This window comes from Muntiacus reevesi, chromosome 10, assembly GCF_963930625.1.
Source record: "Muntiacus reevesi chromosome 10, mMunRee1.1, whole genome shotgun sequence".
Taxonomy (NCBI): Eukaryota; Metazoa; Chordata; class Mammalia; order Artiodactyla; family Cervidae; genus Muntiacus; species Muntiacus reevesi.
Window position 1 is genome coordinate 36179501 of NC_089258.1, and position 27816 is coordinate 36207316.

Sequence of the window (27816 nt, forward strand, 5' to 3'; positions counted from 1 at the left end):
CTTAGAAAAGGCACAAATGCTGGGTCCAGGGAGGAGCTATCATCCTGGAATATCTACAGTAGCCGAGATTGATAAAGAGTTTGGGAACCTTGAGCCGCCTCCCCTCTGCCCCAAGCTGTGTCTAAATTAGTAATTTAACTGCTTGTCTATCAGAGCTTCACTGGGGGCCTATTCTGCGCCCAGCACTGGTCTACGTTCCGAGAGTGCAATGGTTTTAGTCAAGTGGGAACAGTAACTACGCTCTCTTGACTCATCTAGATATCTTCTTAACCTTTCATCCATCCATCCGTCCACCCTTTTACTGATCATTTTACAAGATAAACATTTAAGGAAAATGTATTTGATAAAGGTTTGCTCAAATTGCCAGCATTTTGCTAGGAAATCTAAGATATAAAAATTTGGATGACATACATCCCCTGTCCATAAGGAACTGACAGTATAGTAAAAGAGATAGTTAAAGAAGAATTCTAAACTGATACACCAAGAGCTATAAGCCAAGCAGGTGCAGGAAGCTTCAGAAGCACACGGAATCCCAGGGTTATAGGGAAGGCATTCTGGAAGGGTGACGTTTGAGCTCTATCTTGAAGGATGACTTGTTTGCCGGAACACACTGTTAGTAGAAGTAGCGGCATGAGAAACACCAGAGAGAGAAGAAACCTCTAAGTTGTAGAGCTTCTCACATGTGATCCTTTCTCTATAGAAAATCTCCCATCTCCACCCCCTGATTAATTTCCACCATCTGATTAACTCCTACTCATCTTATGATCTCAGCTGAAACAATCATTTCCTCGGAGACCCCTTCATGGCGTTCTCTGATTAGGTCAGACCTTCCTGCTCTTAATTCTAACAGCATCAGGTACCTTTCCTCCCAAGTTCTTATCCAAGTTAAAATCAGCAATTAGATAAGTGATCCCTTGAACAAAGTCTGCCTCCTCACTACAATGTAAGGCCTAGAGGAGGAGGAGCTCTATTGGGTTGGCCAAAAAGTTCATTCAGGTTAGTCATTAACCTTTTAGGGAAAATCTGAACAATGTTTTGGCCAACCCAATACATCGACACATTACTACATTTCCCCCCCCCCCCTTTTTTTTAGGCACTGTGTGTGATACATAGTAGGTGTTCAACAGACAGGATTGAATAGAAGATGAATGGATAGATGGGTGGGTGGATGGATGTAGCAGCAGGAAAGGGTACATAGAAGAGTAATGAGACTAGAGATACTTTTCAGTGGCCCAAAAAAAAAGAAACACTTTTATTTTATTTTTATTTTATTTTTCTTCCTCCTCTTCTTCTCCAGCTACTCCTTTATCAAGCCAGTTCCTTTTATTTTAGGAAAGGGACATTTGGTTTCTGTGATTAGTCCTTTCTATATGATGTGAGAAAGAACATAGGAAAGAGAGCCCGCAGACAGACCTCCTAAGGCTCAGAAAAGAGCAGAGGGCTTAACCTTTGTGGCCGCTGCCTCTCCGCTCCGATACGAATGTGGTTACTGTGTCCGTTGCGGCAGTCACAGGCAGAGTCCCGCTTGAGTTCACGGCCTTGGGTGTGTGCACATGCCGTTGGGCACAGTTCTCCCTGCTCTTGGCTCTGTCTTGCTAAGAGCTTTTTTAGACCCTAGTAGGGTGGTGATGAAAAGGAATCAGGCCTCAAGAGTTGGTGCCATGAAGACTGAATCTGGAGCACAGACGCACAAGACAAGGATGCCACGCAGGCTGGCCTCCTTGTGAATCTGGGTCTCCCCAGAGCAAGCCCACAGAAGTCAGGGCCGGGGGAGAGACCGCTGGGTCACAGAGGCGGTGCTGAGAGGCAGAGGCAGTGCTGAGAGGCAGGGGTCTTAGCCAGCTGTTGACATCTTCTTTCTCATCAACAAGTCACTGAGCGTCAGAGACCCCCAAGCCGAGCTTTAATCAGAGAAGTTTCACTTTGATCTCCTTTCTGTATTAGAGGGTTACACAGGATTACCTCTGATGAGGGGAGGGGTATGTTCATTGCTTTGAGAAAACAGTGGTCTAATCCTGCCTCTTTATTTTACCACTGGGAGCCCTGAGGCCCAGAGACAATAAGCCACTTACTGAAAATGACCGAGTAGCCAACCAGGTTAGACAGTATGCAAAGTGTTCAGGTGGGAAATGCAAGTGCTGGTGGTTGCAGAGACCCCTGCCTCTGCCCTAAACTGACTCTGGGTTCAGATCAATAATAACTCTATCATCTTTTCATCATCTTTCAAGCATCACAGAGTTGGAGAAACACGGGGAAGTAAAGAGAGAAATCGGCATATTCTAGATATAACCTAGAAGGGTAAAGAAAAATGAGATGTCAGCTTAGATTGAAATCTCTTCTCTGCCTCTGCCAGTTTGCTCGTGGCCAAGTCTCCTTCTTGCTCTGAGCCCCAAGGTCTTAATGTGTAAAGTGGGAAGAGCAATGCCTACCTCACGTGTTTTTTTTGAGAACAAGAGGAAAACAAACATGGAAGGTGTGTGACGTCCAGTATATCTATACCCTCGTGTTAGAGGAGAATGTGCCCGCAATCACACACCAACCGTTGTGCCAGATTCCTATGAATTCTTAGGTTCAGTCTCTATAGTTCTTTGTTAGTTTACATTCAGTTTACATTTGCATATATATTTATCGTGAATTATGGTTGTACATATCTACTACCAGGAAAGTAGCGGGGGGCGGGGGGGTTAAATTTTCTTTTTTCTCCAAGTGAAAGGAGCCCTGTGCCTCAGGAGGACCTAGTGCTTTTGCACACCCAGCATATAAGTGTGTGCCTCCTAGCATAACTGTGGTTGAGTGAGGAAAAAATCTTGGCTAGTTAAGAGTCTTTAAAAATGGCAGACGTGATGATCTGTCCAAAAGGGTGTAGGGATTTGAAGCCAGGTAGGCTGACTCAGAGGTTTGTGAGAAGGAGAGAGACAGCTGAATATTTACAGAAGCCAGTGGCTGCTCACTCCAGGATGCTCATCAGGCCTCCCTTCTTCCCGCCTCTCTCCTCACGTACAGCCCTTCATGGGAGACAATTACTGCGATGCCATCAACAACCGAGCCTTCTGTAACTATGACGGTGGAGATTGCTGCGCTTCTACAGTGAAGACCAAAAAGGTAGGTAGGCCAGTGCGCCCCCCTCTGCAGCCGTCTCCAACTCCCTGGCCCAGGACCGACCCTGGGTGTTGGACAACCCATTGTCCTGGCTGTGTCAGCGCTCCCCTACGAGTTTCATTGTGTCCTATGGCATTGTATCTTTCATTCTTTTACTCAGTGGTGGTGGTGGTTTAGGCGCTAAGTCATGACTGACTCTTGCGACCCCATGCACTGTAGCCCCTCCAGGCTCCTCTGTCCATGAGATTCTCCAGGCACGGATACTGGAGTGGGTTGCCGTGTCCTTCTCCATGTTACTCAGCAGTTGAGCTCATATCATGCGCTGAGCCCTGAACTAGGTGTGGAGGTTCATGGATGATCTTTGTAGATGAGGTCCCTTGACCTCAAAGCTTAGAGTCAGGTACGGAAGCTGGCAAGTTGAAGAGCGATGCTTTTTAAAGGAGAGGACAGAATTCTCTGAGGACCCAGGCAAGGGGTTGGAGAAGACTCTGTGGCAGGATCTTCATCAACACACACCACTGAGGGATGAGAAGGGGCAGGGAGGTGGCCAGGAGAAGTGTCTGGGGCAGGAGGCTGGCATGTGAAATCCTAGAGAGCACACACGTTTAGGGAGTATGGCTAAAGCCTAGGGGAAGATGGAAGATGAGACATTCCTGACAAGGTAAGTCATGCTCTTTAAGCATTTAATAATGTCTTTCATTGTTCACACCTGGAAAATCAGTGGGTATGGTCTCGGTCACCATTTTCTTCCTTAGCATATTAGGATGTCGCAGAGGTGATTCAAGTATTTATGGTAAAGCTGGAGCATCCAGTTAAGACGTGGTGCACCCCCCCACAGAGGAGTGGCCACCTCCACTTTCCTCCTGGTGAGAGCTGGAGCCAGAGTTTGGTGCCTGGGCCAAGAGTTGGGAGAGAGGTGACCAATCTGGCCCAGTGTGAGTTTAAAAGTATTCCTGTGATGAATGAGTTCATCGGGAACAGTTTCTATTTTCATGCGCATCTATATTCTAAGCTGAAAAATCATTTGACCTTCTCTCTCATTTTAAAGGGGGAACTGTTCTTGAGTGGGGGGGTGTGCACACACTCCTGGTCATTTCGGCTACAGAGCCCTCTGTGATGACATGGTCAAGACTTTGCATTTCCTTAATGGGGGTTCTGAGACCCATCAAGGAGGGATGATTTGTCCAAGGAAGAATAGTGAGTGATAGAGCGAGGTTCCTGGCTTCTGTCCCCGCCCCTTTGTACTGCAGCGTCCTTAAGACAAATTGTTCCAAGAAAGATGCTCTGATTCTAAACGAAGGCGTAAACAGGGCAAGGCCCAAGAAACAGGTCCTGGAGACCTGTTACTGCATCTCTCGGTAGGTGCCAGGCTTACTGGTTGCATTTGCTTTGCTGTATATTGTTAGTATACTTAGTATATGGTTGTGATGTACAATAATTTATGAAACTATTTCTCTCCAACTTTTAACTTGTCAGTGATTTCATCTTCTCACAATGACAATGATGCTAATGAACATTTTTGCACAGACATATTCTATAACTGTAATTATTCATTTACAACTGAGTCTTGGAATTGACATGAGTAGGATATAAGACATGAGCATTTTTTTAATATTTTAATCATATTGGCATATATTTGGTTTTCAGAGTTTTGTTAGTTTCAGGTGCAGAGTAAAGTGATTCAGTTATACATACAGTCCTTTTTTTTAAGATTCTTTCTTCATATAGATTATCACGGAATACTGCAGAGAGTCCCCTCTGCTATACAGTACAGCCTCGTTGGTCATCTGTCTTACGTATGTTAGTGTGTGTGTTTACCCCAAGCTCTTGATTTATCCCTCCCATGCCATGTATCCCTTTTGGTGACATAAGTTTGTTTTTGATATCTGTAAATCTGTTCCTGTTTTATGAGTAAGTTCATTGGTATCTTTTTAAAAATTAGATTCCACATATGAGTGATATCATATTTGTCTTTCTCTGTATGACTTCACCTCTTATGGTCATCTCTAGGCCCATCCATGTTGCTGCAAATGGCATTATTTCATTCTTTTTATGGCTGAGTAATATTCCATTGTATATATATGTACCACATCTTCTTTATCCTTTCCTCTGTCAGTGGACAATTAGATGACATGTCTTGACTATTGCAAACAATGCTGCAGTGAACAGTGGGGTGGATGTTTAGTATATTCATTTTGACAATATTGATTCTTCCAATCCAATAACATAGTGTAATCTTCCATCTGTGTCATAGCTGATTTCTTTCATCAGTGTCTTACAATTTTCAGAGTAGATGCCTTTTGTCTCCTTAGGTAGATTTATTCATAGGTATTTTATTATTTTTGGTGTGATGGTAATTGGGATTGTTTCCTTAATTTCTCTTTCTGATCTTTTGTTGTTAATATACAGGAATGCAAGAGATGCCTGTGCATTTATATCCTGCAGCTTTACCACATTGATTGATTAGCTCTTGTATTTTTCTGGTAACAGCTTTAGGATTTTCTATATACATTATCAGGTCATCTGTAAACAGTGTCAGTTTCACATCTTTTTTTCCAGTTTGGATTATTTTTATTTCTTTTCTCTGATTGCCATGGGTAGGACTTCCAAGACTATGTTGAATAAAAGTGGTAACAGTGGATTTCCTTGCCTTGTTCCTATCTTAGAGGAAATGCTTTTGGCTTTTTACCATTGAGAATGATGTTAGCTGTGGGTTTGTCTTATATAGCCTTTATTATGTTGAGTCAAATTTCCTGTATTCCCACTTTCTGGAGGGCTTTTATCATAAATAGGTGTTGAATTTTGTCAGAAGCTTTGTCTGTATCTACTGAGGTGATCATACGGCTTTTATTCTTGTTTGTTCATGTAGTGTATCACACTGATTGATTTGCAGATATTGAAGAATCCTTGCATCCCTAGGATAAAGGCTGCTTGATCATGATGTATGATCCTTTTAATGTGTGGTTGCGTTTGATTTGCTAGTAGTTTTACATCTATGTTCATCAATGATATTGGCTGGTAATTTTCTTTTTTTGTGTGTGGTGTATTTTGTCTGGTTTTGGTATCAGGATTATGATGGCCTCATAAAATGAGTTTGAGAGTGTTCCCTCCTCTGCAGTTTTGGAAGATTTTCAAAATGATAAGCGTTAACTCCTCTCTAAATGCTTGATAGAGTTTGCTGTGAAGCCATCTGGTCCTGAACTTTTGTTTGCTGGAAGTTTTTTAATCTGTGTTTAAGTTTCAGTACTTGTGATTGGTCTCTTCATATTTCCTATGTCTTCCTGATTCAGTCTTGAAAGGTTGTATCCTTTAAGAATCTGTCCATTTTTTTCCCTAGGTTGTTCAATTTATTGGTGTGTAGTTGCTTCTAGTAGTCTCTCCTGGTCATTTGTATGTCTATGATGTCTGTTGTAACTTCTTTTTCATTTCTAATTTTACGGATTTGAGTCCTCTCCCTTTTTTTCTTGATGAGTCTGCCTAAAGGTTTATCAATTTTATTTTTCTCAAAGAATCAGCTTTATGTTTCATTGATCTTTGCTACTGTTTTCTTCATTTCTATGTCATTTATTTCTGCTCCAATCTTTATGATTTCTTTCCTTCTGCTATCTTGGAATTTTGTTTGTTCCTCTTTAGTTGTATAAGAGGTACAAGGTATAAGGTTAGGTATAAGGCTATGTTGTTTATTGAAATTTTTATTGTCTTCTGAGGTAGGATTGTATTGCTATAAACTTCCCTCTTAGAAATGGTTTTGCTGCGTCCCGATGGTTTTGGATTGTTATATGTTTTCATTGTCATTTGTCTCTAGGTATTTTTTTTTCTTGATTTCTTCAGTGATCCATTGGTTGTTTAGTAACATATTGTTTAGTCTCCATGTGTTTGTGTTTTTAAAGTTTTTCCCCCTAGTAATTGATGTCTAACTCCTAGCGTTGTGGTTGGAAAAGATGTTTAATTTCAATTTTCTAAAATTTACCAAGGCTTGATTTGTGGCCCAAGATGTGATCCATCCTAGAGAATGTTTCACATGCACTTGAGAAAAAAAATGTATTCTGTTGCTTTCAGATGGAATGTTCTATAAATATCAATTAAGGCCTGTGTTTCCTTCTTGATTTTCTGTCTGGATGTTCTGTCCATGTATGAGAGTAGTGTATTAAAGTCACCCATTATTAATGTGTCTATTTCTCCTTTCCTGGCTGTTAGCACTTGCCTTATATATTAAGGGGCTCCTATATTGGGTGCATATAAATGCACAATTGTTATATCTTCTTCTTGGATTGATCCCTTGATCATTATGTAGAGTCCTTCCTTGTCTCTTGTACTAATCTTTATTTTAAAGTCTGTTTTGTCTGACATGAGTGTTGCTACTCAAGCTTTCTTTCTATTTCCATTTGCATGGAATACCTTTTTCCATTCCCTCTCTTTCAGTCTGTATAGGGCCCTAGATCCGAAGTGGGTCTCTTGTAGACAGTATATACATAGGTTTTGTTTTTATATCCATTCAGACAATTTGTGTCTTTTGGTTAGACCATTTAATCTATTTACAGTTAAGGCGATTATCAATATGAATATTCTTATTGCCATTTTGTTATTGTTTTGGTTATTTTTGAAGGTCTTTTTCCCTCTTCTCCTGTGATTTGATGCCTATCTTTAGTAATGTGTTTGGATTGCTTTTTCTTTATTGTGTGTATCTGCTGTAGATTTTTGGTTTGTGGCTCCCATTAGATTTTGATATAGCAGTCTATATATGTACCAGATTGTTTTCAGTTGCTGACCTCTCAAACACATTTCTAATATCCTGTACCTGTACTCTCTTCTTCTCATGATCGCTGGTTTTTATATATTTGTTTGTGGATGATTTCCTAACTTTATGTTTGCCTTTACTGGTGAGTTCCCTGTTTGTAATTTTCTTGATTCTTGTTGTGGCCTTTTCGTTCCTACCTAGAGAAGTTCCTTTAGGATTTGTGGTACTGAATTCTCTTAGCTTTTGCCTGTCTGCAGAACTTTTGATTTCTCTGTTGAATCTGATTGAGGGCCTTACTGGGCAGAGTGGTCTTGATTGTAGTGTATGTGAAACCTTGTGTGTCCTGCGAGAGTGAAATCTTTCCTTTCCCCCAGTCCCAAGGAGCTCCCACACTCGAGCCAAATGCTTTGGGGGTTCTTTTTCCTGATGCCTTGCCCTCAGGCTGGGGAGACTAATGCAGGGCCCAGGACAGTCACTCTTGCGGGAGAACCTCTGCAATATAGTTCTTTTCCAGTCTGTAGGTCACCTGCCCAGCAGCTATGGGATTTGATCAGGTCAGGGAACTACCCTTCCTCTTGCTCTTATTGTGGCTGTTTCTTAGTCTGTAGATTCTCTGTTTTGGTAGGCTCCAGTCTTTTCTATTGATGGTTGTCAGCAGCTAGCTGTGATATTGGTGTTTTCCTGAGAGGACCTGAGCTCAGCTCCTTCCACTCTGCCGTTTTTTCTGGGATCGAGCGACTGTCTATAGTCGGGATGCTTGCTGCCCCTTTCCTTACCAGGTACTGGCCGTCGTCCCCTTGCTGTGGGGTCTGTGACCGTGGCCCCTTACAGGCTCCCGGAACAGCAGGTTTGGGCCTCTGTCCGCCTCTGAAGCCCACAGTGGCGGCAGGACTAATGCCTGCTCACAGAGCTCCTGTCGGTGGAGTGCTGGTGCCCGGGAGCCCACGCGGGGAAAGCAGCCCGATGGTGGTCCCGCCCCCTTGTCACACACCCCCTAGTAACAGCACCCTGACGTTGGTGGGCCCGGGCTTCTTCCAGGTACACCCTTTGTTGCCACAGCCTAGACTTTTCAGGCTCTTCTGCGCAGCCAACCGCGCTCTTCTCCCTGGGTCCGCCCCCGGAAGCCTCGTCTTCTGCACCCAGCTCCCCCCGCACAGACAGAGGAATGTCTCGGCCTGGGAGCCAGCGTGGTGCTGTGTCTTCTCCGAAGCTCCTCTTCCATCCAGTCTGATCTTCCCACTGGTGAGGAGACGCCCCTGGGTGCAGGACCCTTCCCTCCTCCAGAGCTCCCTCCCTGGGGCGAAGGCCTTGTTCAGATTCCTTCCTTTTCTTTCTCCTTCTGTCTTACCTGGTTACGAGGAGGTTTTCTTGTCTCTTTGGAAGTCTGAGGTCCTGTCGGCATTCAGCAGCTGTTCCGTGTGAATGGTTCTCCTTGTCGATATGTTTGCAGTGTTTGGTGGGAGAAGGTGAGCTCCATGTCCTACTCATCCTCCATTTCAATCCCCCCTCCAGGTGTGAGTATTTTGAAGGCTCTCCATTCCTGATGCCAAATGAATACACTGTGTCTCTTTTACTTCCTTGGAGTCAGCCACTTTGGCAGTGAATAGACAATGAAGCTTGTGTAGGATTATGACATGTTATTCATCTGACACCATCAGCTAGAAAAACAGCAGCTCTGATTGAATTTTCCTAACAACTATAACTTAGGTACTAAAATATTAAAATGTAAAACTCACACATTAAAATATAAAAACTAATTTTATTGGGAAACTTTCTTAAACAGATTGTTATTTCTAGAATGCATGGTAGGGACATGCAGTCATAATTCAGGCTCAGGTGCAGATTCCAGGTTATTACAGTCACTTGAATATATAGATATATATATCTCAAGTGGTCATTTTGGCTCGCTCTTCCTATACTAGGTTCAACTGCAGCAGTTTCAGGCTCCAGGGCTCAGAGATGAGTGTTGTCTCTTGAATCAAGGACCCAGAGTCTGTTCTCTTGCTAGTTCAGAATATGTTTCCTCGTCCTTTTCCCCCCCTTTTCTATCTACATTATGAATGTAATTTTAGCTTTTTGTGTTAAAAGACCACCTTCTTCCACTTTTCTACTTCTTCCTGTTGGCCACGGCTATGGAATGTAGGTGAGCAGGCTTCCTCCATGGAAGGAGATGTGCGTCCGTGGAGCAGCTCTGTGGGCTGGCCACAGGGCAGAGTCCAGCGCCACCCCTGCCCTTGTGGAGCTCGTGGTCTGTCGGGGGGCCCAGATTCTGAGCAGTCGGGTATGTTGCTGTTGTTGGTCACTCAGGTGCATCCGACTCTTCTGCAACCCCATGAACTGTAGTCCGCCAGGCTCCTCTATCCATGGGGTTTCTCCAGGCAAGAATGCTGGAGTGGGTTGCCATTTCCTTCTCCAGGGTATCATCTGGAACCCAGGGATCAAACCCACATCTCCAGCTTAGGAGGTGAATTCTTTACCACTGAGCCACCAGGAGAGCCCCACTGAGGCACAGAGCTATGTATTTAGTGACCTTTGAAGAAGGGACAGTGAAGGGAAGGTGGGGGCTCATTTGGAGAACAGTGTGAAGGTCAGAGAAAGCATTCCCGAGGAGGAGAGGTTTGCACTGAGACCTGAAGAGTGAGTAGGAACTTTCCAGGTGCAGGTGCATGGTGGTTGGGAGGAGAATGGGGAGAGCTGTGGGAAGTCTGTGTGACCTTCACCAGTGGATTAGAGCGCCTGATGGCCTCTGTCATAGTGAGGGTGGCTTTACCGTAGTTATTGCGTGCTCAGAAGTGTCTGGACGTCTCTTCAGATGTGAGACTCCTGAAGTCTGACTTCTGGAGAACAAAGGTGATGCAAATTAAAGTCATACTCCTACAGTTTAAATTCCCCAATCTAACTTCTACATAAACTCCAACTTCTACTCTCTCACCTCCAGCCAACTTTCCTTGCAGTGGCTGCTTTATAGAGACAGAAGATAAGACAGGACGCCTGTTAGTGAACTGCCGCACATCAGACACGCATCCTCCCTTACCTTATTTAACCCCCATGTCAACCCCGGCAGGGCACTGGGAACCAGTTTGGGCTTGTGTGTTAGTCATTCAGTTAAGTCTGACTTTGCAACCCCATGGGCTGTAGCCCATAGCTCACCAGCCTTCTCAGTTTGTGGAATTCTCCAGGCAAGAATACTGGAGTGGGGAGCCTTTCCCTTCTCCAGGGGATCTTCCCAGCCCAGGGATCGAACCCGGGCCTCTGCATTGCAGGCAGATTCTTTACCAGCTGAGCCAGCAGGGAAGCCCTTAAGTTCGGGCTTAGCGAGTACTTACAGGACTTGCTTGAGTTTACTGGCTGCAAGTGCCATGGGCCAGAGTCGATCCCAGTTCCTTCTAAGTCCCAAACCCGGCTTGTTCTAATGCAGGGGATGCGCCACAGAAGAGGGTGGTGGGGGCGGCGGCTAGCGGAACCTGTCCTCAGCGCACCTGGGCGTGACCCTACCTGGTCCAGCTGGAGATGTTTCGCTGTGAACCCAGAATGCCAGGGAGCCTTGGGTCTGGGATCCCTTCCCGCTCACTTTGACAAGGCAAAAGCAGCTTTCCCCAGGGTGGGGAATAGCGGAGGCTCCCAGCCCTGCCAGTCATCCTTGACTGCCCAGACAGGAGGTTCCCCTGAGCACAGAAACGTCCTGCCTTTCTGTCTCCAGCTTCTACACCAGGAAGCCTCTCGGGGCAGGAGAGGGGCCAGAGGCTGGCTTTCTGCCCCCATGCCCCTCCCATCTCTCACCTGCTGGCCTAGTTCACCCCCACCTGTCCTCATGGCCCCGGTTCCAACTCATGGCAAGTCCCCTGCCCCTAAACTCCCAGCCTGATGCTCAGAATGTCATTGACAGTGTAGACAGACTCCCTGCACTTTCCAAAGTGACCGTAATTGAGCGCTTACCACGTGCTTGGCCGTGGATTAGCATCTCTGTGCATATTATTCCGTTTAGATTCCAGAGCCGTCCAGCAAGGCCCACATTTGAGACCCAGAGAGGTGGAATCACTTATACAAGGTGGCGGACCTCTGTGTAGGATTTAGGATTTCCTGACACCAAGCAGATGACAGACAGTAGCTACTGTGTTTCGAGAGCTTACTGTCTACCAAGCACGGTGTCACCTTTTCTTCCGCGTGTCATTTTATTTCATCAGCACAGCAGCCCCGCTGTAGGCACGGTCCTTTTCATCCTCACTGTACAGATGGTACAACTGAGGCTTAGACAGACAGGTTGAGGTCACACAGCTGGTAAGTGGTGGACCTGAGACACAAAGGCTGTGATTCCAAGTCATGCAGCCCCTGCCTCTGACCCTTGTTCTGAATGTCTGCTTGCTCTGGGCTCGCACCGTGCCCTTCCTGGGGTCCCTTTCCTCTTGCTTCCTGGTCCTCCTGGACTGGGGTCCCAGAACTCCAGCCCCAGGGGGAAGCCTTCCATGCCTCCTCCTGCTCTTCCTTCCTCCTACTCTCCACCTAAAACCTCTTTCTGGTCCCTGGAGCTGGGGCCTCCCCATCACTTCAGCCAGAAGGATGTCTGTCTGCTCCCTCTGGCGTCCCCCCTCGCTTGTCTGTATAGACCCAGCTGTTCCCCTCATCTGCCTTGTGGGGTGACCTGGGCCCTGCTGGAAGACGAGACAGGACGAGTGCAGGACTGTCAGAGGAAACTCCACCTGCCAGGCGTGCCCAGCCTCCTACCCAGGCACCTGTGTGCACTGCGAGGCGGGCAGGAAGGGGCGGTACTCGGTATTTTCCTATTGGAGCCACGAGGAGTCTAGAATACAGAGCAGATCTCCAGGATGGTTGCTTCAGCAGCTTCCCCCATACCAACGACGAACAACCATTATTTCTAGTTGGACTCATTCTAGGGACACATGTGTAGCGGGCTATAAGGGAGGAGGGAGAAGTAACCTTCAAGTGTTTGACATACCAGTGTTTTCCAAGGCGTGGTGGGCTGGAACGGTGGTGATGGTCATGTTTCAGTTGGCTGCTAAGAGACTGATTCTGGAAGATGTTTGGGGAGCTGCGGTGTGGTCCCAACTCTACAGCTCAGCTCTGCGGCCGTGGCCAGGCCGGGCTTGCCTTGAGTTTTTATCTCCTGATGTTCGGATTAGATTCATGGCTAAGGACTCTCCACGTGGCTTCCTGAGTGGGGTGGTCCTTGAGCAGGAACTTGAAGGTTAATCAGGGTCAGGAGTCCAGGGGAGAGTAAAACAATTGGTCCCAGGAGTGTGTCTCAGCACAGGATGACATGCCCAACTGATGGCATGAAGCCTGGGGTTGCCACCTGTATTTGCTCAAATCTAAGTGAAAAGCTGCTTGCTTGAGGAAGGGCATGAAACCCCAGTGGAGCTCATTGGTCTAAGGAGACTAGTGATTCTATAAGATAGGGGAAGACAGTCAGAAGCTTTAGATGGAAAGCAGTCGTCTCAGCTTAGCAACCTGAGTGGTCCTCTGAAAAGGAGTCAGGCTGGCATTGCATCTCTGTGCACGGCCCTCTGTACCTCTCCACTTCCCCGAGTGAACACTGGTCCTCCCAACAGCCTGCCAGGCCCTGGGTGCTCTGCCCACCCCAGACCTCACCCCCCACCCCCCATCGGTGCCTTCCTCCACTTCACTCCAGCCCTTTGGACTCCTTGCCACCCTGCACACAGGTCAGGCAACCTCCCACCTTCCAGCCTTCACCACGAGCTGTTCTTTTGGCCAAGAACAGTCTTCTCCATTCATCCTCATGACTCACTCCAGGTCTCTTGGCCAAGTGCTGTGTGCTCAACGTGCCCCACCCTGACCACCCACCTTCCATCACCTCTGGCCCTTCTGCACCTGTTGACCTTGGCTTCCATGTCTTCCTTCCTTCCATCACACGCATCACTTTGGCACATAGTGTAAGAATGTATGGATTATTCATTGCCTGGCTATCTCTATACCTCTTGCTGTTGGAAGGAAAATTTCATGAGAGTGAGAAGGTGCGTTTATTTTAGTCACTGTTCTATCCCAAGTTCCCATGTCCCCTACTGCTGAGACCCTGCTATGTGATAGATACTGCTAGGCCATGAGCAGATGGGCCAGGCCCAGCCGTGCGGTCATGGGGACCCGTGGGCAGGCACTGAGAGTCCAGGAAATGCTAATGGAGATACAACAGCTAAGGCGAATCACCAGAGCTTCTCAGGGAAGACAGCGTTAGAGGTGAGATGGGGAAGTCGCAGCAGGTCTACCCAGGTGAAAGCAGTGAGGGGAAGGCCAGGGAGAAAGACGAGAGAGAAGCGTGTTCCTGGCAGAGGGCAGGGTCTGGGCACAGCCCAGAGCAAGGGAACACAGTCAGGAAACCCTGATTCCCTGAAAACGGCCAGAGCACAGTGCAAGAGAGGAAGGCGTGAGAGGTGAACCTGCAGGCATGAGCACGGCTTCTGTAAGCCACCCTGGGGAATCTGAACCTTCTCTAGGGGGCAATGGGAGTAGTCAATGATTTTAAACACTGAACCAGCTGAGAGAATCCTAGAAGGCTTCCTGGAAGAGGGAACACATGTGCTCAACTTGGGAAGATGAGTAAGGCACAGCAGGCAAATGACTAAGCCAAATAGACTAATTCTTCCCTCCACTGGTTTCTGGAGTGTTAGGATTTCCCTCACTTGGGGTGTAACTTGCCTTTTTTTTTTTTCCTGTGGGTGAATTCAACACTCATTTCAACTTGATCCTATGAAAAGAAGCAGGCCTTTCTATCCCCCTGGAATGACGATCATCACAGCCACCACCAATGCCATTACCACATCACCACCACTGTCACCGCCATCCTTCACTGAGCACAAATTCTACACCAGGCCTTATGCAAGTGCTGTCTTTGATTTTATACTTTATCCAAAATACTTCTCCGTGGCAGGACTGTTACTTCCTCTATCTTAGAGATAGGCAAACTGAATCCCCCTCCCCGCAAAGAAGTCACTTGCCTGCTAGCGTTTCACTAGCACACACCGCTACACCGCTAACAACACAAGGAATCAAACCCAAGTCTCCTTGTCTAACCTGGTGCATTCCTCCACATGACCCACACTTTCTGTTTTCTCCTCCACTTACCCGCGTCTAAACAAGCTTTAGCATGCCCTGATTGCTGCATGCCCCGTGCCAGGCACAGAACTGCACAGTCCCAAGGGAGCCACAGCGGAGCCCCCAGCATCAGGCCTTGGTCTGCTTGAGGTCACTAAGTCTCTCCATCAACACTCCGGCGACCCAGAGACTCATGGTAGTGAAGCGAGTCGCCCAGGGCCCCGCCGCGGGCGGGGGGACACTCAGGCTCTCTGACCTTCCCTGCAGCATGCCTCCTGCTCCCCCACACTGCCCACCCTCTGCTGTGACCTCCCTGGTGAGTGAGTCAGAAGCCAGCCTCAGACAGCCCTTCCGCCAGGGCCCCGTGGCACTGGCCACGCTGCATTCCTGAGCCGCTTACACACACGCGGGTGGAGGTGTTACCCTGGGCAGCTCACCCACGGGCTGAAACCCCTGTGCTGAGCACCATCTCCAGCCTAGAGGGAAAAGCGAGAACCCTGGCCTTCCATCACCGACCTGGGCTTGCTGACAGAATCCCAGAGTGGGTGGCCAAGCCGTTTATGGGACAGCCTAGCTGCACGGCGCTGGGAATCCCAAATGTAAACTGGCCGCCGAGGCCTTGATGCCGTGGGTGGTAGGTTTGCTTGGGAGGCCATCCGGGGGAGAAGGTGGAAAGCTGCTCAGGGAATCCGGGCATCTGGGATTCGGGCTTGCAGCCAGCTTTATCGGGACGGGACTCCTCTCTCCAGACCTCAGCTTCTTCCTCTGTGAGGGGGACCTTGCGTCCTACCCTACCTGCCTCTTGGGGGGAATGGTGCTGGGGAGCGGTTACAATTGGGGGCGCAGGTCCAAGGCACCCTGCCAGACAAGTGACTCACCTCTTCGCATCTTCATTTCCTCTAAGATGTAAAACGAGGGTTGTGAGAAGAGCTGCTGGGAAGGGTGAGTAACGGGGCGCCCGGCACATAATAAGAGGTAGAAGGCGAGTGACTATTAAACAGACCCCACAGCTCTCAGCCGGGATGGGGGACGGAGAGCTGCCATCCCCCTCTTGTTCTGGTTTGCCGACAGTTCTCAGTGTCCAGGGTGGGGGCTTAAAATCCTGCAGCATCTACCCGGTTGACAGGCCGTGAGGTCCAGGGCAGGTTTGAGACAGGCTGGGGCCTCTATTTTACCATCTGTAAGCTGGGTAGCTGAAGGACAACAGCCTCTGGAGACTGGGTGGAGCCACGTGGGAATCATCCTGCCCACGGACGGCCTCAGGCAGTACCTGCGTGTGCGTGCACGCGGCCTGGACCGGCCCTGGGCGTGTCTCTTCCAGCTCAGACCTGGGGAATCTGGGGGAGCAGGTGGGGCTGGCGAGCTCCACCTTCCCTTATGAGTTGTAGATGCCCGCTCAGTAAGGACGCCTGTGGGCAGAGGAGACCCCCCGAGGCAGACTCTGAACGGGCAGGTCATGGAGAGACAAGAAGAAGGGTGAGATACTGGGCTTGTCCTCCGCACCGGGACCTCCGCGGGCTGGTGTGCAGGCGGCGTTGCTCCACTGGTCCTCACCAGATCCCTTGTCTGACCGATGGGGAGTCCAGCTCCACGAGTACCAGGGACCTGCTGAAGGTCGAGCGGGGTGCTCCCAGGCCCCTAGCGAGGGCTCCATCAATGCACCTGCGTTTACAAGCATGGAAGGGCACAAGGAGCATCCCCGATCGTCCCCCCGAGACCAAACCTTCTAGACTTCATTGTGTTCTAAAGTTCCTTCCGTGCGGATCCAGACCCATGTCTTTAGGGGAACGCTGAAGCTCCCTGGGCCAGGCCAGGAGGAAAGCGTGTGCTCACGCCACGTCCCACACAGCCAGGGTGCCCACACGGGCCTGCGAAGCTCCCTGGCATCACAGGGTCCTGCTGGCTGATAACTCTGGAGAAGCTCCTGGGACTGGGGTGGCAGAAAGGGGGACGTGCAAGACATAAGCTGTGGAGAAGGGCAGCATTTCCTGGTCTTTTCTGCCCAGGGCCTCGCCTTCCACCTTTCTCGGGTTGAGAAGGAGCCTCAAACAGAAGGGAAGGTAGAGATCATTAAGTCAACTCGGTGTACAGATAGGGACCCTGAAGCCCGAGAAGGGAGGTGGCTTGTACGAAGTTACGCAGCACGGGAATGCCAGAGCAGAGGCTCGCTGACCGGTGTTGTCCCTGGGTCTTTGCGCTTTCGTATGTCCCTCCATTCATGGGTCCCTTGAATGCCTGCCACGTGGTGGATGAAGAGGCCAGCCACAGACACGAGGCCTTCCCAGGTCCAGTGGCTCAGACTGCACGCTCTCAATGCAGGGGGCCCGGCTACTATCCCCGGTCAGGGAACTAGATCCCACATGTCTCCACTAAACAATCTCACATGCCACAGCTAAGACCCAGCACGGCCAAATAATACATGTTAAAAATCAGCCACCACACAGCCACGGCCCCTGCCCAGACGGCGCAGGCGTGATTCCATCCAAGAATGGGGCAGGGGTGGAAGGCTAGGGCGCGGGAGGCGCGTGATGGTCCCGTCTTTGGTCAGGCTAAGGAGGCAGGAGGCAGTGCTTGCGGTAAGGCCTGGCGCATGAAGACGAGCTGGCCAGGGAAGAGCAGGAGCGGGGAGGAGCAGGGACAGCTGAAGGCTCAAACGCAGGAAAACACCTGGCGTCTTTGAGGAAACAGGAAACAAACAAGCCGCAGAGAGCGAGGGGATGAAGGGAACCAGATGAGGTCTAAGGAGGGTGTGGAGATCAGGCAAGGCCCTGAACTCTCGCTGAGGACTTTGTGTCTTCTCCTCGGAGACAGAATCTGGTGAACGTTTGCCTGGGCGAGGCACAACAGGAAGCGGGAGAGAGGAACCATATGTGAGGCCGTCCCGAAAGAGACCTGGAGCCCGGTGGGGAGAGGGACAGAGGGAACCCACGGTGCGGGAGACAGGAGCCGTCACTGGGCATCCTGACGTTAGAATGAGGGCAAGGGCAAGGGGACGGGACGGCTCCGGGGGAAACAGAGGCCGCTCAGGCCGGGGAGGAGGGAGGCGGGAGGGGTGTCACAGGCAGGCGGTGCCAGCCTGCGGGAGGCCGACTCAGCGCCGGGCGACCCACGTGTCAGACCACGTGCTGGGAGGGTTTGTATCTTTCTTGTGGAATCCCCCCAACCGCCTGAACTACAGTAGAGGCCGTCCCCTGCACACGCACCGTCAAGGTGCAAACTTGCAAAGATGGGAACGTGCGTCTGGCTCCAGCGAGGAACCAGAACCTGTGCCATCGACGTCGGGCGTGAGTGAGATGGCCCTCCTCCGCCGTCTCTGATCACTGATGCGCCTTCACTGTCCCTCCAGGCAGTGACTCTTCTTGCCTGGCCACGCCATGCCAGCCCTGTATTCCTGTCATTGTACAATGGTGCCTTTCAAGGTTCTGTACTGTAGGGTTAAAAATGTTTTCTTTTTGTGTTTGTTTTTTATGTATTATTTGTGCAGAAAGTATTATAAACCTCTAAACGTGCAGTACTATATAGCTGACTGTGTTAATTGGGTACCTAGGCTAATTTTGTTGAACTTAGAGTCACATTGGACTTAACAAACGTGCTCTGGGAATGGAACTTATTCGTATGGAGAGGACTTACTGTAATTTTTTTTTTCATCACCGTTTTCTAGATGCATAAATTCAGGGTGATGGCAGCGAAAGGGTTTTTCCCACACTTGTTCAGCGAGTTTGAGGCAAGAGAGGATACTAATCCAGGCCTCTCTGCTCACAGGGTCTCCCCACTGGACCTCAGCTCTTAGATCTGGATGTGGCTCTGCCTTCAGTCTCCCCACTTCGGAGGATTTTCTCTAGGTCTCTTTCGAGTCTAACGTTCTCTGCTTCTTGGGGCAGTGAAGAAGTTGCAGAAGAACATTCTAGATGGGAACGGTATGGCCCCTGCATATGCATGGAGGCTGGGGAGCGTCCTGGAATCGGGGCAGAGTGAGCAGCTGAAAGCAGCAAGGTGCCTCTGCATGGAAGTGGCAGCTGTGGGGATGCTCACCTGGGCTTCCCACACCTGTGAGCTGGAACTGAAGAGAGAAGCTAGGCGTTGCACCAGCCCTGCTGCAGTGAGTCAGAGAGAGGGCCAAGTGAACACACCCGCATTCGTATTCTACAGCTTAGGCGCTGGGGGCACACGAGTGAGCAAGGCTGACACAGTCCCCACCTTGCTTACCGAGGAGGCCGCACGCCGGGCACGTGGCAGGCATCGCTTGCTGTGCTCACTTTATCGGCTAACTCATTACCCCTCGTCATCACCGCTGGAGGGGCACGCGTTCGCCTCTCCCCTCTAGGAGGGATCACTGAGGCTCAGAGAAATTGTGACCTGTTCAGGGTCACACCTCAGTTAGGTGAGAGAGCTGGGCCTTCTACATCAATCCTCTGGTTCATTCCTACACTTTTAAATTACTGAGAAGTTGCAGGCTGGGGAGGCAAAGAGGGAAGAAAGAAAGGCACAGAGCGGGGAGAAAAAGTGTTCAGGAGAATGAGCCCACAGCCAGAGGGACAAAGATGCGCTCTGAGCCTTGTGAGCACTCAAGACCCTGCCCAGGCAGGAGGCGAATGAGGTCATTAAATCCATCTGCGCAGATGGGGGACCCTCTAGGGAAAGTCCTATGCAAATGTCATGATGCAATGAGGTGAAATCCACTCGCATCAGCCCAGGCTGGGGCTCAAGCAGGGACCGCGCTGTGCTCTTTGCAAAGACAGATCCTCTGCCGTGTGGGGAGGAGGTTCACTCTGCTGGGCTCTTTCTCACAGTTTCTAGAAAGGAAGGCCAGCCCAAGGTCACAAAGCATGCGAAGGGATGGACTGGGAAATGAAAGTTGGGCCTCTCCAATTTTGTAATCTTTACATATATCAAGTTGTCACATTGTGCACCCCTCACTTTTTCTTATGCTAAAATCTGCTCCTAGGATCCTTCAACCTAATTTTCTGCAAACAAACACAAAAAACTCTCTCTGTGAAATGTTCCCCACCAGGATTTCGGGCACTCTAGAACAGGGGTCCCCAACCTCTGGGATCTAATGCCTGATGATCTGAGGTGGAGCTGATGTAATAATAATGGAAATAAAGGGCACATTAAGTGTAATGCGCTTGAATCATCCCCAAACCACCCCCCAGCCCCTGATCCATGGAAAAACTGTCTTCAACGAAACCGGTCCCTGGTCCCAGAAAGGCTGGGGACCGCTGTCCTAGAAGGTGGTCTGAGCTTGCCGGCAAAACCTTTTGTTATTTTCATCATCCCCAAATCAAAATTACCAATATATGCAGAGAGTTAGGTTTTCCTGAAAGACATCATTGCATCTTTTATATCAGTGGATCCCCTCAACAGTCCTAGAAGCTAGATATTCCATTGTACAAATCTATTAACCAACACTCATGTGGTACATGACAACTTTTCACCCATGATTTCATTCAGCCCTCAGAGTCCACAGTGCAAGGCAGGTCTTATTCCACTGATTTCACAGCTAGGAGGAACCTGAGGCTCGAGGAGAGGTGGCTTGCCTTACCCTAAAATACTGGATTTGTCACTTACTCGTTTGGGCTTCCCTGGTCGCCCAGTGATAAAGAATCTGCCTGCCAATGCAGGAGCCACTTCTCTGGGTCGGGAAGATCCCCTGGAGAAGGAAATGGCAACCCACTCCAGTATTCTTACCTGGGAAATCCCATGAACAGCGGAGTCTGGTGGGCGATAGTCCATGGGATTGCAGCAAAGTTGGAGACGGCTGAAGCAACTAAACACCACCACCGCCACTTTGGGCGAATGCCTGCCCCTTTCTGAGCCTCAGTTTCTCCACCTGTAAAAGGGCGGTTGCTTTAGTGCCTATCTTACAGAGTTGGACTTCCCTGGTGGCTCAGATGGTAAAGCGTCTGCCTACAATGCGGGAGACCTGGGTTCAATCCCTGGGTCGGGAAGATCTCCTGGAGAAGGAAATGGCAACCCACTCCAGTATTCTTGCCTGGAGAATCCCATGGATGGAGGAGCCTGATAGGCTATAGTCCAAGGGGTCGCAAAGAGTCGGACACAACTCAGCGACTTCATTTTCACTTTACAGAGTTGTTGAAGAATTCAGCTCTTTCCTGGTTGTAAAGCATTGAGCACATTGCCTGACCCGTAATACATGCCCCTGAAAATGGAAACAGCTATGATAATGACCGTGGTGATCCTAATAAAAGTTATCATGAGGCTAGCAAGAAGCAGAGTCATGACTTGAGCTTGAATCTGCTGCCCCCAGCATCCAGTGATGAACCCTGTGCCCTGCACTGCTTCTCTAGAAATTTCGGTTTCAGCCCCAAGCACCTGGCTCACCTCTCCCGCCTTTCTCTCTGCAGGTCACACCCTTCCCCATGTCTTGTGACCTGCAGGGTGACTGTGCCTGCCGGGACCCCCAGGCCCAAGAACACAGCCGGAAAGACCTCCGAGGATACAGCCATGGCTAAGGAAGGACAAGGAGTTGTCAAAGAATTCCCAGCGCCAGGACCCGCATCCCTTTGGTATTGATTTCACAGTCAGCTGCTCAACGGAATGGCCTCTCCACACCAGGGATCCTTAGCACCCAACCGGTCTGCCTTTAATTTCACCCAGGAAGGACTCATAGAGTGGGCGTGTGAACCAAGTCTCGCCATGTTGAATGATGGAGTAGAATCCCATCTCAAAGTCTTAGAAAGATTGCACTTACAGCGTGCAGTCCCTGAGCCTCCTAAAATTCTAACCATTTGTCACATGACCACAGCGAGAAACATATTCTGTATCTAGGAGTGTGCCCATCTGTGGTTAGTACGCATGCATGCATACGCACCCATGCAAACATCCGTGGGAGGGCAGTTTTGGAGACTGAGCAGAGAGAGACTGGGACAGACTCAATCCTTCCTCTCCCAGGCTCTTAACCAACACTGTCCTTGGGAGAAAGAGAGTTACAGAAACTGCTAAGACCAAGTGTTAATGCCTAGGTAGCTCACACCCTGAGGCTTATAGAATACGTGACGGTGTGCCTGAGTGTGCAGTCCTTTGGGATTGGAAGTGAAATGGTCTCTGATCACCTCCCTTCTAGGGAAGTAGGACCCGAGGAAGAGGTAAAGAATCCAAGGTATGCGAAGCCCCCAGGGTTCGAGGCCAAGCTGGAAATGGCTTAGGATTGCAATGTCAAGGTATTATAAGCGCCCCCGGCTTGAGGCCATAATACCCCTCACATCCCCCACGTCTTGCCTTGGGACCACACTTGCTGCTACTTTTCCAGCTGCTCTATCCTATACATTGAGGACCCCAAGGTGGTAGGACTAGGTTAGGAAAAACCCCCACACAACCAAACAGTCTGCCTTAAAAGTGACCCACATTTCCCCACCACTCCTCACGTCTTAGTCCTTCTGCAAGGGAAAACCCCTCATTGGCCCACGTGGTGAGAAGTGAAGGCCCCCCCTGGGTGGGCTTCTCATCCTGGAAGGGAACTGAGGGGCTTCAGATGCTGGAACCCTCACCGAGAGTCCAGAATGTCTAAGCCAGTGTTAGATTTTATAAGCAAGAGGAACAGTGTTACATTTCTATGATGTCAGAACCCTCCGGAAACTGTTGGGTTGGCAGGGACTCTTGGGTTAGCATCCTTATCCAAGTCTTCCTGCCCCTCCAAGGCGAGAGCAGGCTTTGGGTCTGAGGACCTCCTTGTGCCCTGAGTAGCAATAGTTCTGGAGCAGAGAAGCATCTCGGATGGGATCCACACCTGGACTGTGTTCTAGAGGGGCCTTCAGGGGACAGCCCAAGGGTTTCCAGCCTCGGTCCCCACGCACCCAGCATGGTCATCATGCCTTCCACAGAGCCTTCAGCTCCCATACTCCCGTCACCTCTGTCCTAGGGTGGCCCTTGCCTCTCTCCCATGTTCAGCCTCCAGAAGTTAAGAGGAAATTAGCCAGATGCTCACAGAAGCCCCCACCTCTTGGGGTCCTTTTTGTTCAGCCAGTTAACCTGTCCACCCCTTTTGAATTAGTAAGGGAGGTGAGGAATACAGAATGAGGTGGAAAGAAGGCTGACATTTACCCTGATCTCTGAAACTGAGAAAGCGAGGTGATGGGAGGGTCTAAGGTAGAGAGATTGCATAAATATTGCCCCCAATCATCTCAAGTCTAGTGAAGACAACCAACCAAAAAACCAATAACATAGACATGTAAGGTACAAAGCATATGGCCGACTCTCCTCATTCCTGCATCCAACACAGCCGCTGTTCATCAGCTAGAGCCTTTTTTTTTTTTCCAAGGGGGACCAAAAATAACTTCAGAAACCTTCCTACTGTTCTCTCTCCCAGCAGCAGCTAACTGCTGACCGAGAACACTTGAGAAGACGTCTGTTGGCCATCTGTGGTCTGTTACATTAATAACTATATCAAGGTGCTTTTCGTACAGGTGCCCGCAAATAAGGACGCAGTGCTTAGATAGTTTTGTGTGGCTTCTGCCATGTTACAATCTCCGAGATTGGGTTCCAGGCATGCCATTGTTAAGGCCTGACTCAAATCCATTATGTTTCCTTCTCACAAACGTGTATCTCATTTATACTGAAGGCATGGTTTTTTTTTTTTTTTCCCTTTAATTACCAGGGCCAACCTTTGGCAAGAGAATAATAATTGTATAAGCGTCGATTCCATTTTGTACCCCTCTCCAGTATCTTAGAACTCTTGCCAACTCTTCAAGTCCCCTCATGCCCTTGGCTGAGTTATCAACCTGAGTGGTGCTAGATAGGAAGGAACAAATGAGGTAAGATGTTAACAGAGTTGGCTCTCTCAGCTGCTTTTTTTTAACATCAGTAAGTGGCGCAGAGAGCCTGGGAGACCTGAAGACAACATTCCTGACGGTGAGGTGGCAGGAACCACAGCAGAACCTCACCAGCTTCCTTTCAGGCCACTCTCATGCTCTTTCCTCCTCCACTCACTCACATTCTGCAGCCGACTGCTGCCTTCAGAGTCTCAGACTGATCAAGCCCTTCTCAGCAACGTGTCTCCCAGTCTCCTCACCATCATTCAAACCTGCTACTCACAGATTCCTGTTTGCCAGGGATATTAGGTGGGAGAGGCTGCCTGGTGGGTGGGCAGCCTGAGTCCCACATGCAAGGTGTCACTGATAGGTCCCTCTCCTACCTTAGTGGAGGACGGTCCGCTCCATGAATGCAGTGCACTGATACTCGGCTTCATTTTCTCTCTGGGGATAAACTCATCCTCTCACCCCTTTATCAACTTCGGTTTAGGACGGCGGAGTACTCACAGGAGGAAGCTCTGCCACGCTATTGCCTATCAGCAGCTCAGAGGTCCTAAAGCACTTGGAGGTTCTGAAGATGGATTAGCTTCTTCAGAACTTTCTTCAGAACATGGAGGTTCTGAAGAAGGATTCGCCTGTTAACAGCAAGAAAGAAAAGATCAGGTGGACAGGTCGCCAAGCCTTCTCTTAGGAAGACTTTCCGAGCCACAGCCCTGCTGGCTGCCAGAGGCCCTGTGCCATCCCCTAGATTCTGTGCCAGCCACCTTTTAATGGAATTCAACCCTTGGGAAGTCCATTCTGGAGGCTGCGTGGGGGGTGTCATGAAAGGGGGAGATGAGCGGTTGTAACTAGTAGGGCTCTGAGGATGGAGGGTATCCGCTGCTTCTCCTGGCTTCAGCATGTCGAGTCACTGCCTCAACAGTGCTCTTGGTCTTTTTCCCACCTTGGCCAATGCTTCGATGCTATTTGTTGACATTAATTCTTTGAGAGAGATTCTGGCTACCTCCCTCCCAGGTTTGGTTTAACTCGGTTCTGTCAGTTTGTTATAGGTCTTACCTGTGTTAAGAAAGGAAAGAGAGAGAGGAAGTAAAGGAGGAGAAAAGACAGAAGGAAGAAAGGAAACCATAAATTCAAGTTAACAGATTTGAGGTTTTTGTGTTTGTTTTTTTTTTCTCCTCAAACTACTTCAAAGTAGGGAAAATATAAAAGAAGAGATGGATGGTGACAAAGCTGTACAGATAGAGATTCATAGAAGACAAAGAGATTAAAAAGTAAAGCATGATTAAAAATAAGAATTTTAAGAAAACCTATTTTTGTGCTTCCTAAAGAACATTCTTTATTCTACAGACTGAGTAGGTAGACACAGTCTAAAGATTTCCCTAGCAGGAGTAGAGTGGGGTTTTATAGCGCTGTCTATTCTTTTCTGTACATTGTGGTAGGTTCAGGAAATACGGCATCTTTCCCCTTAATATGTAGCTGATATTGTTGGGGGGGGGGGTGCATTTTGTCTATTTGTTTGGTTGTCAATCAGTAATAGTAGGGAGTGGGGAGGGCTTGAAATTGTTTTTTTTTTTTCCTAATATTAAGGGGACATACTGTGTTGCGCTTTTCACATTATGAAATGTTTGTATTTACCGTTAGAGCACTGGACTTTCTAAAGTCTGCACTTAGAATCACGCTGCACAGTCCACTTTCCTAAGAAGCTGCTACATGACCAGACAGGTAATTCCCATGGTTTTCGAGAAACAGAACAAACCAAGCAAATAACAGACATAAAACTAAACAGCAAAAGAATCAAAGCCTATTCTTGGCCATTTGCTCACGTTTTGCCAAATTCCTCCCAACTGTTTGATCTTGAAGAGCAATGTGTCATAGCCAAGAGAGGAATTGTGTCCCTCGGGTGAGAACACAGAATTCTTGACTCCAGGCAGCAGTTTGCTCCGTGATCTTAAACAAGTCATGATATTGCCTCTCCATTTGCCTCAGTTTCTCCAGCTGCAAAATGGGGATCATACTACTTAACCTACCTCACAGCGGGAGGGCAGGGGATTGTGAGGCCCTGAGGCTTCTAAGGGGCTGCGGCAATCTACTTGAGAGCCAGTCTGTGAGAGCCTTGCACAGCGTCTATGGGTTACTTTTCAAGAATGCACAGGCCCACCGGCCACTTGGGAGAGACAGGGAGTGCTCATTCGGTATTTCAAGGAATGGAAGTGAGCTCCTAGATTAGAACCCACCTTGAGAGAGGCTTGCATTTGAGGATATCTTACTTGTAGATAAGTTGGACTTTCTCCCCTTATTCGGGCCTTTACCAGTTCTGTAATTTGATTTAAAAAACAAAACAAAACAGTGACTTCCTACAGTGTAAAAGTCAGTTTACTGCTTATTCAAGACTTCCAGGCCACTTCCAACTTTACAGAGGAAGGGAGTCCCTAAGTCCTCTTTTTCTTCTCAGACTTAAAATTCCACATCGAGTGTTCCATTAAAAGAAGATACGGCATTCTGAGTGCAAACTCGGGGTTTCTTAAATTCTACACCAGCAGTCAGTGAGGAGAAGTTTGAACAATTAATTGACTTGCTTTCTTGGGTCTCTATAATCAATAACCTGTCCACAGATATCTATCTATATAAAGATATTATATATAAATATAAATTTACATATATATGCACATGTATATATAGTTGTACATATATGTGTGTATATATATACTTAAATGTAATATTTACAAAATAAAACTGTGATCTCGTCTAGAGAAAATGTATTCATATTACAAGCGGCTCTTCCATATTTATGTATCATATTATACCTTTTTATTATTGTTATAATTATTATGGGTATTTCTAATGATGATGATGTTGAAGGCTGTTTGGCATCTTCTGGAAACTACCAAAAATGACTCTCCATTGATATGCTTAAAAATCTGTTCTCAAGAAAATTCTACTGGCCTACTATTAAAAAAAGAGAAAAGAAAAAAAAAAAAAAAAGAAAGAAAATAATCTAATCACCAAAAACAAAACACAACTCCAACCCTTTTTCTGTACCTCACGCGCATAAATTTGCTGCTCCTTTTTTGGGTTTTATTTTTTCCTGTTTATGTGTTTTTATGGATCTAAGTTAAGTCTTTCAGCAATATATAAAAATGTAAATAGTAAACTTTATTTATTAAGAATGTCATCTTTTTTTAATTTATATTTACACAATTGTTCATCTAATTTATTTTTTCTATACGGTTTTAAATACTCAGACATATTTTGCTGTTCATGATATTTTTATCCTGTTCTCCTGGATTTGTTTCTCCATACTGTTTTCTCTGGTCTCAATTACAGGTTGGATCTCACGAAAAAAATAATGTCAAAGACAGAAATATTTTGCCACTGTTGATTACTATACCTTAAAGTTCTATATTATGAAAATATATAATAGCTTGTATGCTTCAAAAATAGTGGTGTGGTTGTTGTCTGTTGTGGAAATCTACAAGATTCTCACATGTACACATTAGCATAATCTAAAAGACTCTCTCAAATATACACAGTAACATGGAATAGAATACCAGGGCCTAGAATTAGAAGATCAATGGTAGCATGAATTTGAATCTAATATACACCCTCTCTTCTACAGAAATAATTCCTGAGAGCACCTATACTTTACATATACAATTGGAAACATTCTTACATGTTACCAGAAAGTTCAGTTTTCTTGTCACTTCTAGCTGTATCTAGTTTTTTGGATGCTATGTTCAACGATATACTTCAGTATATTGTTTTCATTTTTTCTTCATAATTGGACACTCAGTCATCCAATTTTCAGAACTGGAAGCTGAGACCAAACTTTTGCAATTTTCAATCTGCCCATTGAATCTCATTTTTTTGTCTCATCACCACTTAATAGCTATGTGGTCTTTGGAAAGTTATTTAATTGCTTTAAGATTTAGTTTTCCTATCTATACAATGGAAATATTAAGTACCCACCCATGAAGCTGTTATTAGAATGAGCTAAGATAAATATCAAAGATTATAGAGCTGTGCCAGACATGGTTTATATTAACTCTTGTTATGATTATTATGAGCCATGGCTGCTTGTGACAAGTATCAATAAATGAACTGACTTTTCTAATATCTTCTAAGAGCATGAAAACAAGGATCATAAAA

At 47.7% G+C, this 27816-nt stretch overlaps 1 protein-coding gene across 2 annotated transcripts in view; it reads left to right on the forward strand.

Annotated features, from left to right (window-relative positions):
* The window catches only part of PAPPA (pappalysin 1), a 257144-nt gene extending 230480 nt beyond the window's left edge, over positions 1 to 26664 (forward strand). For both annotated transcript variants that reach the window (XM_065946622.1, XM_065946623.1), the window contains exons 21-22: positions 3004 to 3102; positions 21268 to 26664. In XM_065946622.1, the coding sequence (XP_065802694.1) occupies positions 3004 to 3102; positions 21268 to 21375 (207 nt within the window). In that variant the 3' untranslated portion in view covers positions 21376 to 26664. The remainder of the gene's footprint in view (positions 1 to 3003; positions 3103 to 21267) is intronic.
* Positions 26665 to 27816: the final 1152 nt, after the last annotated feature.